This window comes from Lethenteron reissneri, chromosome 19 (assembly GCF_015708825.2).
Source record: "Lethenteron reissneri isolate LAM-NWPU_2019-01 chromosome 19, ASM1570882v1, whole genome shotgun sequence".
Classification (NCBI taxonomy): domain Eukaryota; kingdom Metazoa; phylum Chordata; class Hyperoartia; order Petromyzontiformes; family Petromyzontidae; genus Lethenteron; species Lethenteron reissneri.
The window spans coordinates 12042312-12057336 of NC_083797.1; the positions used below are offsets into that span (position 1 = coordinate 12042312).

Here is a 15025-nt window from a genome sequence, read left to right on the forward strand (position 1 = left end):
CGCGCCCCGCGCACACGCGCGCCGCTAATTGTCAATTAGGAGTAATCTATCATCTCCTTGTCGAAGCAGCGCCGCCGCAACGCTGGTCGGGCAAGAGGAGAGCTGCATTTTCAGTCGAACAACAACAAAAAAACATCGCCCGTGCCTGCTGGAGCCGGCGCAGGAATAAATTGGCCTAATTTCCGATCAAAACAAACGACTCCCGTCGACTTTTGCGGTGAACGACCTCGGCCGCTGGAAAACGAAAGCGATGTCAATTTGTCGCCCACGCAGACACGAATCCATAAGCGGGCTCCGCGGGCAGTGCTTACGAAATTAAAATTCAACTCGCCGATGGCAGGTCACAGGGACAGACGGCGGGGGAGCTGCGGGTGCAGAGGTAATGGCTTCATCAATGGATGTCACGGGACAAACCCGGGTAAGTTTGGAACAACCAATTGAAAGGCAGCAATCAGAGCCCCCCACCCCCCAAGCCCCCTCCATCTCGCACACACACACACAAAGATCCCCTGCTTAGCCGCAGAAATCATATAGGCAAAGGCTGTTAGTTCGCACCTATTCAAGCTAGCGTGTCACAAACAAGGGGGCGGATACGGCCAGAACCAAACCTCGCTGCACGGGCCCTGCACAGTTGAAATGTTCACCGAGGCAAGTGGCGAGTGTCCGTTCCCTTGTGATTCGGTGAATTATCACGATTCAAGTTCGTGGTGCTATTCCAACAATATACACTCTTTTGCCACTGTGGTGAATGGCGAGCATAATCAATGCTATACAGCAGGTAGACATGTAAGGCCGAGTAGACCTATGGGAAGACAATCCAGGCCAGGTTCAGATAATACTCGCACAGGTTCAAATGCTGCTCGCCACGAAAGTTGAATATGCCTGGGAATCAAAATCATACTGCCGGCATAACACCAGTGTTTGAACCACCAGTGTTTGAACCACCAGTGTTTGAACCACCAGTGTTTGAACCACCAGTGTTTGAACCACCAGTGTTTGAAACAGATGAGACATATATAGCTTACATATGTGTAATGGTTCGATAGAGGCGCTTACACTCTGCAACACAACTGCAACACACCCTACACATGAGGTGGTGACCACCGTCCCACTCTCACTAACGCTCGGGTACCACTTGGCGTGGCCAAGCCAGGAGGGCTTCTGCTTGGCCACGATGACTGGAGGCTTCTCTCTTCAGAGTCTTCATGAGACGGCTTCATCCCAAGCACCAAAAGCCCAGCTCTCTGCGCTGCGCCCGCTTATAAGCGCCCCTGGTGTGGCCGGCCACACCCTGGCCACGCCCACCTTCTCGAACCCACGAGAAGGCTCCACTTCCCCGACCACATGACCCCCCCAGGGTCCCCCAGGGCCTCTGGCCCCCTCCTGGATCCGGTCACGTGCCCAGCCGGGGTCACTCGGAGTGCCACGGCTTGACACAACCCCCGTGGCACCCATCGACAGCCTCCATACAGAACAGGCAGTGACGTCACGTGTACAGACCCAACATAGCAGTGACGTCATGTGTATACAGACCCGATACAGTAGTAACGTCATATGTCACTACATCTGCAAACCTGAAAACCCCTTATCAGTGCCTCCCTTATTACAGACTACATTGGTCACCCCGTGCCCTTATAAATCTCAAAGTTCATCCTACAAAGTCCCATCACGAGGAAGAAGCACAAACAGACAATTGTTTTTATTTACTTTTGCCCGTATTGAAACGGCCGTATGCCGTATGGATTTGAAAACTCTATTTCCCTGCACAAGAATACGGTGTAAACCGTATGGGTTGACAGGTATGCATATGCGGATGAGGCAAGCACTGTTAACGAGCACCTGGGTGCTACGGCCAGCGCCACTCAATGTCACACTGATGTTAACGCAACGCACCAGGTACCACCCAGAAGGCTGCGTCAACCAAGGGACGAGTTGATATTTTTGCCACCGAGATTTGGCCGTGGCCGGGAATATAATTCAGGTTGCCAGGTTTCTAATGCAGCGTGAACCATGACAACAACTGTGACACACAAAACAGGTGCACATGGGTGTACAAATACCAAGATCCCCCCGTATAGCCTTAACAGACTTTTGGGCCTAGTGCTATTTGCAAGCACCTATGAAGGCCGGCACAGCACATTAGGGGTGGGCAGACAGCACCATGCCCGGCCACCGCTATCTCCCTCGTGGCAATGCTTACAAATTGCACCGGGTACTCATTCGAGGCTGAGTCGACCTAAGAGGGGTGCAGGAACGGTTCAGATAATCGTCACTGGTGAAGGCCACGAGCGGGTTCGTAGCGTGGCGTGCTAACCGCTGCGCCACCGCTCTCCTCGGGCGCACACACACATGTACACGCATGTTTAATGTATTCGAGAGCGACTGCACATCCGGCGAAGATGTTCCCCTTGATCTGGCTCAGGGAGCTGCCCATGCAGTTTGTGCGTCTTGCCGTGAGCGCAAGGTCAGCGGCCGGCTCCGCGGTGCCCTTGACGGACCCATCACGCTCCCAACCAATCCATTCATCATGCACCACGATGGCGGGGCTGCCTGAACCGCGCTACAGAAACCGCAAAGTGTGAACCACGCTACACGAACCGCACTCCACGAACCGCACTGTGTGAACCGCACTGTGTGAACCGCACTACATGAACCTCATTCCATGAACCGCACCATGTGAACTACGCGACATGAACCGCACCACATTTTGGAGAGAGTTAACTGCAAAACGTGAACCACAAAGCATGTCCCTGGGGGATAGCATTCCACGTGAGCAACTCAACGTAATGCAAATACAATATCAACCAAATGAACTGAACCACGTGAATTGTTCGCCATGAACCACAACAGGAGAAGAACCCCGTGTAAACCACACCCATGACCAGTTTTCCTGGCACGTTGACATTATTTCTATTTTTTTCACATCCAGGTCTCCATTGCAAAATGGACACCCAAACTCACTCTCACTCACTCAGTACCCTAAATCCAGAGATAAAGCCATTCATTCAATTACATTACAGGTTTTCCCATTCCCAGCTATTCTTGTCCTCTCATTCACGCATTCCATAAATACGACAGTGGCTTTTCTAAATGCATCTAAATGAGTCCGTTCTACCCAATGCGCGCGTTTGTACACTTTAGTCCCTCGAGCTGCATTTTGGCCTCCACTTTTCTAAACCGCGGCCCCGCGTTGCGTTTTACCCCCGATTTGATGGCACCGCTCCCTGCCTCCAACACCGCAAGCGCTGGGGGCAAGGCTGATCGATTGGGAGCCTCGGTGCTTTTTCGGCAAAGCGCAGAGACGGGTGGATGAATGAGCGGGGCGCGTGCACGGTGGCTCCCGTATTTCGCTTCCAATCGGACATTTTATGCCGATTGGATAAGAGCAGGAAGTGAAAGCGGCGCATGTTTTCTGTGACTGCCAATTTAATCTGAGTCAATCCAATTTGTTAGTAGCAGAACTCGGGTACGTGAATGGCTCATTCTATATCCGGACAAATAAAAATAATTTTCAAAAGATACGAATGCTACGAATTTCATTTTTTAGAGACAGGAAGATGAGCATGTGGATCAGAGAACAAGCATAAATCAGAGACGTCATATTGACCGTCGAGTCAGCGGGCTTGAGGAGGACGTCACTGGGAGGGGGATGACCGCCGATCAACGAGGCTGCCGATTGAATAGCGGCCAAAGAAAAGGAGAAAAAACACGCCCAAAAGTCACGACCACGGTGGCAACGGAGCGACGAGAACAATTCACGCACAGGGGCGCGATGGATTGGAGCATCCCAAAGCAAAGCGAGTTATTGCCATGAGGGAGGACTTCATCAAGCAGTGGATATGTAAAGTAGTAACTTGGCGGGAGACGTCTTCACGGGTAGCACACTCTTTATTTTCACCAACTTGTAGTTACACGGATGACTAACACCCACTTCGTTGCACGGGTGACTGACACCCACTTAGCTACTCGGGTGACTCACACCCACTCAGCTACACGGGTGACTAACACCCACTTCCTCGCACGGGTGACTGACACCCACTTAGCTACTCGGGTGACTCACACCCACTCAGCTACACGGGTGACTAACACCCACTTCGTTGCACGGGTGACTGACACCCACTTAGCTACTCGGGTGACTCACACCCACTCAGCTACACGGGTGACTAACACCCACTCAGCTACACGGGTGACAAACACCCACTCAGCTATTCTGACACGGGCTCTTACGCCCCGTAGCCTTCCGGGACACACCCAGCCGGGGGTGCCCGTCTCGGCTCTGGGTACCACCGTCCCGACCCACACGGGCGTCGGACTACGGGTCCCTCAGTCTCGGCTCCGAGCCACACAGGGCCCCGGTCCTCACAAGGACGGCAGGGACTAGGGGTCTCGGGCCACTACCTCCTCCACCCCGTCTTCGGTCTTCAACTGGTTAACACTGACCACGAGTGCTCTCGCGCGTCTCCTTTTATACCCCTCCTGCGGACGTCGCTGAGAGCACCCACTTATCTGACCAATCACTGCGCACTCGCTACGATCCTCTTTTCCCAGCTTGTGTGAGCGCGCCTTACCACCGGCGCGCGCGTCCATGCCCCGCCCACATCGCGTGCCCAACCCCGCGCCCCGTGATCCATCACTGTCGGCGCACGTCAATACCACCACTACAGATAGACCATGGAGGAGGATGTCATTTTCCACGTCACATTACAGTACCGTGACGCAACACGACAAGAAACGATCAAGGGGGCGAATCTAATGTGGTGAAATCACTGCTTGATCCCACCGCATTTCCCCGTATGGGGCCATCCATTTAGTACGTACACAAAAATCTGTCAAAACTTGACCCCTCTCCCCCTTCCCTGTACGCACGTGTACTTTGACACCCCCCCCCCCCAACTGTGTACGTTCACCTGACGCACCCTGCCCCCCGAATCCTATAGAACGGACGATATTTAATCCACGCAGAAACGATCAAGGATTAATAATATTAACGTGTTTGAGCAAACAGTCCACCGCCAGACTATCTAACTCATTTGAAGGCCAATGTAGACACATTATCGAGGCTTCACCCCCTACCCGCCCCCCCCCCCCTGTTTCCTATGCGTACATTGTCAGTAGACCCCCAATACGCAAGCGTATGCATTTGGGTTAACCCGCACTCCTCCCTCCATGCGTACGGACTAAATGTATGACCCCTATCGCAAATCCAATCGCTGGCCCCCGCGAATTGAATTGTTGATGGCTGTCGCTGCTGTCGCTGCCTGTCAAGGCCTGCTGCAGGGCACGGGTTTTTTGTTTTGTTTTAGGGCTTTAAACTTTCATCGTGAGGAGAGGTAATAACATCGGATGCTACCGTTCACGTCGGAAGGCTGCAGTGGTTTTGAAATGAGGAATCGACGGGGAACTATTGATGTGGGGGTTGAGTCACGAGTGTTTCACAACCAGACAGTGAATGAGGCGGGGGGTGAAAAATTTCACATGTCACGGGTACCTTGTTCAATACAGTCAGCCCAATGTAGCCATAACCCGATCGTGTAATACAAGTATTGCTCCCAATTGTTATAGAACTAGGATCTAAAATAAGTCGAACATTCTGTGAATGCAACTGTTACGTGTCTCGTTCTGAAGACGTGATAAATGTGCACGTGATGTACTGTGCGCACACGTGTAAACACAATACTTAACAGCCTTTGTTAAAATACACTGCTGGATGAAGGCCTCCCCACGACTCACGTAAGTGGATTCACAGAGCAATGTGCTAACCACTGCCCTCCATGAACTGTTATGCTTCAAGGTAACGATTTAATCAAATAATTGATTTGTGAAAACCCATTTCATACGATAAAAAGAAACCTCGCCGATTCTTACAATACAATTCGGTGTACTACTTATTCCTTTGGGAAAATTAATTTCTTTATTAAATCGCTTATTCTGTGCATCACGATACCCTTAATGTGTACGTGTGTTTCCGTGTGCACGCACGGAGAAAGAGTGCTGGTGTAAATGGTCAGCATAATACACCACTCTCCTGTAAACCTAGGGCTCAGGTTCACTGGCAAACTCTCGAATCCCTGCAGTCACGAAAGCTTTAAATCGAAATCTCGTCTTGGCCTCGGCTTCCTCGGCGTTAACTCGGCCTAAAATTCCCAATCTGGTGCATCGCGGTCGGCATCCACGGCGGAGAGACAAAGGCGACAAGGCACGTGCGATGTTAGCCACATTATCACTTTCTGCCTGGTGCTCGTCTTAATAGGCGCTCGCTAACAACACTTGTCACCAAAGTTTGACTTTTAGAAGTATTTAGATGTGCTTGGTGTTGTGTATACATTTTTCTCAAAAGGTTCTAATATTCCACCAGCTATAACAAATTAACCAGGATAGTTTGTAATGATACAGCTACATTCGGGAGCTTAGCTTTTTAAATATTAACGTGCACTGTGCATTGTGCCCATGTAAGATCAGTCAAGAAGCTCTGATGTCAGACTAGAAATTAAAAGTAACATGAAAAAAACACGAGGGGGTAAAGAAGTGATACGACACTACGAACCTGCCGACCCGAAATCAATTCCCAGCAACTGACATCCGAACCAGGCTAGGGGCACCTCCTTCATGAAGCTGCACTGACCAGACTGATCAAGCATAGTCACAACACAAACCCCCACGACTGACACATCACAGGCAGGCCTTCACTCAACAGTGGACTTACAAATGACGTACCATTATTCTTGTTGTTATTGTTACATACGGACGAGGTTAATGTGAAGCTTGTCAGGGAGCCACCCTGATATGCAGTACTTTTCCACATGCACATCATAATTCGTGGCCTTGGGGAGAAAGAAAATATTTCTTGGCCCGGAGAAACTTACGTAAAATGTAGCTTTTTTTGGGAACGCATTAGTTAATACGTTGGTCATCACAAAGCCAGGCTTTATTCACTGGCTCTGCTTACACTCCCACTGTGAGAATTACACTTTTCCATTCCCCCAATTATTCTAAGTGCAAACACTTGGATGAGAACCAGGCACTGTTTTTTCCGTCCATCCAGGCAAGCGTGCCCAGGACGGCACTCACATTTTGCCTAACCGGCTGGGACAGCTGACAATACTAATGCATTTACCGGCGTGACCAGCAGCCTCTCTCGGCAGCAGCGGCGCCAACCCCCGTGGTTATTGGGCATGTGCTCGCAACGGTTCGGCCAGACCAAATCAAAATGATCGGTATTGATGGCAGGCGGACGGGGTTAAGCCAGGTTAGTAAAGCCAAACCCCATTAAATATTCACGTCACAGCTATATTGTGTTCCCTGTGACCAAATCACCCCGAATGGACCCGATCTCATCAGGTCTAGGGGGCGGCTAAGCTCTGCCGAGCCCGGTTGGATGAGCAGCTACTTGGAAATACACCGGTTTTGTAACCTTGGGCTGCGAGGTGGCCATGAGATGGCAGTACAGCAGGGGATTTCTGAATATGTTTGTGTGGATCTTGAGTTGTTGTTGCCTCCTCAAATACACGGACGGGCTCTCTCTGGCTGCTCTGGTTTCCTCCCACAAGGCAATACTCACAAAATGGAAATGGTCAAATATCCCAAGTAGGACCATCCTGAATTTTTTTTATTAAGATTAATTCAGGCCTACCTGGTTTAATAAGACATTTTTTTTAAATCATTGATTGATCCATGAAAGCTTCACCGGGTCTCAAGACTTTTTTTTCCAGGGAGGGTCAAAATTGGGACTTTAAGCCAAACCATTTTAATTAGTGTTTTTCCTGTGGGAGCAAAACTACAGCAAGCAGAGATAAACTCATCCCACACAAGGAAGTAACAACACCCAAAGGTCCACGCAGATGAGTGCATGAGCCTTCTTGCTGCGCTGCCATCTTCTGACCACTATTAAAGGAACCGAGCAAGTTTGGGAGTATCCCACATATGTGGCGAGCCACCCAGCCTGGATTACAGGTGTATGTGATCCCGAAAAGAAACTGAGCTAAGCCAGGTTAACAAGTGAGCCTCAAACACATTCTCTTTACAGCAGTGATGTTTCTACTTTAATCTAATTCAATTTCACTTAAAATGTTATATTACATTCTTCACGACCTCGTGTGTTTGAGTTGTCATAAATTGTACGCGTTTTAAATTTTCAGTTTCCAACCTTTTTTGCATAAACAGCGATGCACAAACATGGGTGTAATTGCTGAGCAATTCTACAAATAAAATGCCAGACCTGTGAAAAATGTGAAAATGAAAATCCGTGTTAAACCTCAGCAGTAAATAAATCCACTCCAACCCTCAAATGAGCTTTGGGTAGCGCTCATCAGTGCTGGCAACCTTGAGAGCCAGTGGGGAGAAATTCCAGAGTCCTTTTACGAGAGATAATCAATTGACAGAAACGCTGCTTTTAAAAAAATTACAAGTAATACTAACCACGTGTGAAATAAACATTTGCAACACGGACACACAATTAATACAAAATGTATGCAAATAAAGGCGTGCACTAGAAATACAGAGCAGAAATAAACACACTTCAATTGAAGAGGCAATTAACATGGCCTGGATAAACATTTACCAAGAGCTTGCATTAAACATGCAGAGTGTGCAAGTCAATAGCTCCGGAGGATCACAGTATCCACAGCATCCTGTCTCACCCCAGGTCCATTTACAGCTATGCGTGTGGGCAAACCAATCTCTTAGCATCTTCATATGCAAACCTAACATTACCCTGCAGCAGTTTGGCCCACAGAGAGATGACGATTAAAAAACTGAGAATAGGTTTTCCCCTTTTTTCTAGCAACAAAACAGCTGTGTTAAGATGTTAAAACACCAAACTAAAACCTTTTACAAGGAATCATGTCTGCATTAAAGCACAATACTTGTGGTCAGAATGCAAACAAAAAACACTCCGATAATAAATGCATTGTCTTTGAAACTGATTGGTCCATACCAGAGACAGTGTTAGACCAGAGGACGCCAAAAAGCGTACTAACACAAGTATTGTGGTTAATGCGGACTGGATTCCTTGTAAAAGGTTTCAGTTTGGTGTTTTAACATCTTAACACCTGTTTTGTTGCCAGAAAAAAGGGGAAAACCTATTCTCATATTTTGGTACTGGCAAAGGAGGTCCCATGATTTAAAAAACTATTAAACTTAATTTTTTATTTTACCAGGTAAAACCGACTCAGCTATATAGCTGTTATTCAGAAGCGACCTGACCCACAGATGATAGCACAACAAAGTGGCTTATCACGTGGAGATTTATAGCAGCCAAATACTGTAAACGCACGCCGATTCGAAATGCAGAGGGAAAAACCAGAGGAGCTGGAGAAAAATCCATGCTACCACGGGAAGAGAGAAAATGCAAACTAAAACTATACAGTTTTTAGGGTCATGATCAAACCCACGACCTCCTGCATACCAGGCGAGGTAGTTAACATCTCGCCACCATGGCCTCCTCTGTGCTTGTACGAAGGCACAATAAGCACAGAAGAAGCGCTCCTATCTGCAAGCACCAAGTAATAATTTTCCCAGTTCCAGCCAAGATATTAGGGGGCTGCCAAAGGGAAATCGAGCAGCATTCCATGGCTCAAGCGCTCCTATTTGATCCGACTCGATTGTGCCAAGATGACCTGGCACACAAACCACCCGCTCTTACAAACAACACCAAAGACCCTCCCTGCGTCAGCACAACACACAGGCCAACACACACTCTTTCATTAAAACGATTACATATGTAAAACAGCACGCATCCTCCGTGTGTGGGTTTTCACGGTTGTGCGGTATCACATCTCGATGTGCTTTCATCAGGTTGTCGTTTGGCACCAAGTCGGACGTTTCGCTGCACGTGCTGGGAACTCATTACTCCGGCAAGCGCAGCGAAAAGTCGGACAATCACGCCAAACAACACGTGGTAACCACTCAAAAACATGCCTGAGAGCGATAGCCGCTTTCCGTGGTTGGACAACAAACTCGACTGGACTAGAACGGGAGATTCCAGCAGATGGAGGCAGGCAATCTTAATTAAAAACACAAAACAAAAGCGGCACGGATTCACAATAAAGTTTTTCCCTGAGCGCGTACGGGCGCGCGACGCACCTAGTAGGAGGGCAGCTCCTTCGCTCCCGCACGCCTGCACCTCGGAGGCACTGCACGGCACGGACGAACAGAGCAGAGACTGCATCCCTCCCCGCGCCAACGGCACAACCGCATGCCGGGCCGACAGCGGGGCAGGCAGGCGTGTTACAGCCCGACCGGCCCACCGACCAGACCACCGACCGAACTGCCACCTGACCGGCCAACCGGCTGAGTGGCGGACGGACCACCGGACGGAATGAACGAACGAGAGCGAGCACAGCGGTCGCGGAGCGAAGGTTGGAGGGAGGGAGGAGGAGCGAGGGAGAGCGTGGCGGTAGCAGGGACCGAGAAATGGATTAGGATGAGCGCTCGCACGCGCTTGCGCGCGTGCCAGTGAACGCACGTGCGCATGTGTGTGCGGACGTAAACGCCAATCTGTGCGTGCGTAAGCCTTGCACATATACGTAGGCACGCGCACACGCACAGCCGGGGGGAGGGGGGGCTCTCGCGCACAGACACGCAAGCGCTTGCGCTGCCCGTGACACAACAAGGCTGCCCCGTGTGTTCACGCTGTGGTTCACAACATTGTCAATGTCACTGCCAACTCGACTATAATGGTACTCATCACAACCGTGACCAGCATTGTCATTCCATTATCTAATGCAGATTTCCTGAATTTTATGCCACAAGGAGCCACTCTGTCTCGCGGACAGACATACAGACACACAGTCCAACGTGAAATATAAACTCAGAGCAACAAACAACCACGACAAAAAAAACGGGCATAGGATCTTTTTTCACAGCGGCACAGCAATGCAGCACAGACGACACGCGCGGACATCGGGGCGCAGGCGCGCGGGCAGGCGCTCCCACAAGGATGATGTAATGCTACGTCTGGCTGTTGAGGCATTGGGTTGCTCGCTAGTTAATTGTTGTAATATGCGGCGATTTTTCCAGTCACACTGCACAAGAAGGGGGGGGGGGCAGTGAGGATGGCGAGGTAAGGATTCCGCACAGGCTAGTGTCGCTGCGATGTAATTACGTACATATCGTGATCATCTAAATCCTTGACTCATTCAGGAAATAAAACCTAAATTTAGTGGTCAGTTTTTTTTTTGCACTCGAGTCCTGCTACCCTGGAACGATGTGCATCGACCCAGAGAAAACCCACAGACCCGAGGTGGACATATATATATAAAACAGTCCCAAGTCGGTGCGATATGATCAGCGACCTACTTGCTGTACCGCTTGCCGCACACAGGACACCTGGTGGGGGTTCAGGCTCGCACGCGTGCAAAGGAACAAGTCAACGCTCGCTATTCCGCAGGCACCGATTCATTATGCATGAACCAAAGCTAAGGCACATCAAGGATGTAAACAAAAGCGGAATTTTTATTACGAAGAGAAGGCAATAAAAATCTCATTCATCGTCCTTAAAATCTTTCACGGCCTCAGCTCCCTCCTACACAAACTCCTACTCTCCCCTTTCGTGAGCAATATATTACAGTCAACTCTTGATTATCTGGCATAACAGAGCCCGGGGAAAAAAATAAAACGCGAGCTTTGCCAAACATTGGCATCAGTGGGTAGCCTATTAAACACGTAATTTAATGTTCGCTTATATACACAGGCGTGTCTGGGATAATCCAGCCACGGATAATCGCGTTAACTCCATCCACCGTTGCAGCCTCCAATGGGATGCTGCTGTTGCTCCTGTGCTGCTCACGTAGTCTAGAACGGCCTTGTCCTTGCTGCCTGCGTCTCTCTATCTCTCACACGCTTGAGCAGTGAGAATTGGGAACACGTCTGTTGCTGTATGACTCACAATCAGGAAGTCGTGATATGAAATATCGGTCGGGAGATCAGCTTCCATTATTGCTGAAAAAATATAACGATTTGTATTTATGAAAAAAGACTAAACTGAGTCTCAAGACTCTTTCAGGAGGGTCCTGCAGTGCGACTTTTGGTCAAATCCATGATGAGTGTTTGGCGTATATGACAAGGACAACATTCAAAGCGCTGCACAGATGGATGAAATAATCCATCTGCCATACAGCCACCTCCCTGAACACTTCATAACCCAACAAGTTTAGTATTTTCACAAATCTACATCGTCCACCAACCCTCGCCTCCAAGGCGCCAGATGGTAGGTATGCAATACATTATAAGAAGATCAAGTGGTTGTCTTATTTCGTGCCTTGCCCCCACCATAGTAATGTGGAATTTTGACCTTTGGCTGAATTGAGATACGCCCTAGATAAAGGAATGGTGACAGTGTACGCATTTGATGACCTTTAATAAAAAAAAATGTTTACCAGAAAGTGTTCAAACTGTTAATAAACGCAATGAATCTGACAAATGAATTTGCGAAAAAAATTGCAATCAAAACACCACTAGTCTGCCGCAGAATGCAACTGAAAATCAAATACTGCAAAGCCAATGGCAGCAGGGTAATAGCATCTATTCATCAGTCCTCCCAGACACGCCTGGATAGATGGGCAGTGTTCCCCAGGCCGCTGTAAATAATTGTAAATTATGGGACTAATTCCATCGCTGATATTAAAAATGGAATTGCAAACAAGATTCACGGTTGACTAAGTGTCACTTGTGTTGGCAACAACCACACAAATCAAGGGCGGCAAACTGGACGTCAGATAAATTCAATGGAGTTAATAATCTTTAGTTTACAGCTTTATCAGTTACATAACAACGACCAATTACATGTTATAGTGGCGTGTTTGACTCTAGATAATTATGTGAATTTAGAGCACTTTTGTCAATCCACTGCCAGATGAGGAGTGTGTGGATGGGGGGGGGATTATTTGACCATACTTCACCACGTTGGTTAGCGCTGGTCGGTGAAGGCGGGGAGCTAAATAGATGAGAGCATAGAAGTACAGTACAACAGATTATTGGAGCAGTGGCCTCGGCTGCCATCACGTAGCCCAACAGCTCTTATCACAATCTGTGGGCGGTGGTTACCAATGGAATGTTTGGTCGATGCCACTTTGCGGAGTTTTTTCCATTGGAGTCCACTCCTGACCCCATGCCGTGTGGATTATGGGTAATGATATTCAGTTGCTCCTACAGATTGCTTGATAAGCAGTTTTGAATTCTGCACACCCCGGTAAGCACACCCTGGTAAACACACCAAAATAAAAAAAACACAGTGATGGGTGCGGTGACACACTCTTAAATTCAGCATTTCCACAGCCTGGCAAGCATTCCAAGCCTTCAAATTGCAAGAACCAGATTCGTGTACTGTCTTACGGCACAAACGGCAGGACAATGGAAGGACAAAATGTGCCGTGCAGAATCAAAACAATGTACTTTTTGAAGGGATGCATGTGTAGTGAATTCAACCGAGTACTCTTTTGAGGCAACACATTTATTAATACCAACACACGGGATAACTGCCCCTTAACCAGATAACAACCTACGGTGGTGGACCACCAGGCTAACTGCACTAATTACAGTAACTAGCTCCAACAGACCGGACCACAGCTCGGGTCCAGGTCCACGTGTTTGAGACTCTGTAGGACGTAGAACGTAGATTTTTTCAGGATGAACAACAGCAGCCACGACCACCTTCCAGAATCCTCGAGCAGGATCTCGGCCCTGACACGTGACCACCCCTAGCCCCCACCTGGAGGCCTTGTGTAGACTTAACCGGTCATGTGTCCTTTGGGGTCAACCAGAGTGCCACGGCCCTTAGTAACCCCATTCCCATGGCCGGCACTCTCACACCCTATCCTGTAGGGGTCGGCACTGCACGCAGAGCGTGGTGCCATCCAGCACTGCCAGTCAGCGCTCACCAAGCCCCTCCAGGGCCGGTACTGCACCCACATGTACGTGGTGCTCACGATATCAACACACCGTGCCTCTCTAGGGCCTCTCTAGGGCCGGCATTACACAGTGACATCCGAGATGTCACTACACATGAACCATTTTTTTCACTTTGGTGAATAGAAAGAGTGGGTACGGGGTTTTCGGCCTTGGCAGGGCTGTGCTATACATTCTAATGCTGCGGTGCATCTCCCCTTGATAATGCAACAAGGCATTCCCTTATTGAGCGGTGCGCAATGTCCGGACGATTCCTTTGCAGCTGCAACGCTGCCCCCTAGCGTTTCACCGTCACTAAAATACTGAAGACGGGATCATTGGATTACACATAAATACATTTAAAAGAAGTGTGGAGAAGACTGGCACAAGTCCAGACTTACACTGAGAGACAGGGAGAGAGGAGCATGTGGATCAGGGAAAGAACACAAATCGGACACATCACACAGACTTGCAAGAATATATCCTTTAGAAGGGTTAATAGGTATCAATGGGCAAGATGAGTAATGGAATGGTAGCCAAATGAGATAATACATCAAAAGGCCAGATAACCGCAAAGATGAAGCATTGATTTTAGTTCATGTGCAGAATAGAGATGGTCTGTCATCGCAGGACTGAGGGATGGTGAAAACATGGGAAGGCCTTCATCCAGCCATGGACAGACAATGGACGATCATGATGTCGATTGTCCAAAAAACACCTGAGCCTTAGGGGATCTTTTCCAAGCAAAAAAATCATCACAAACAATGCCGATGATTCGACAACAGGACCATGGAATCACTTTCATGTTTCTTTTATATACCTGTTGAAAATTCTACACCTGTCCCTCAAGGTCAACTCCAACAGTTGGGTGTCCACCGCAATGCCCGTGTCGTTAACCTGCCCTCCTTCGACCTGCAGCACGTGGCCTAACCCATCGTATCCTGCTATTCATCATGATTACATCGACGACAACTCTTCCCTGTCAAATACTGTTCACAAATGTCCAAGTCGCTTAACCCTTGCGTTCCGAGAAAGAGACGGAACACACGCTCACGTGGGATTATTGAAAGGAGTCGGGTGCAATCCTGACCCGAGAATCACGATGACAAAGGTGTTACTGTCGTGAGAACAAAGCTGGCAATGT

At 48.8% G+C, this 15025-nt stretch overlaps 1 protein-coding gene across 1 annotated transcript in view; it reads right to left on the minus strand.

Moving 5' to 3' along the window:
* The window catches only part of LOC133344261 (protein EFR3 homolog B-like), a 50290-nt gene extending 39900 nt beyond the window's left edge, over window positions 1-10390 (minus strand). Inside the window, 1 exon segment of the mRNA XM_061554336.1 lies at window positions 10081-10390. Within this exon segment, the coding sequence (XP_061410320.1) occupies window positions 10081-10165 (85 nt within the window). The 5' untranslated portion in view covers window positions 10166-10390.
* Window positions 10391-15025: the final 4635 nt, after the last annotated feature.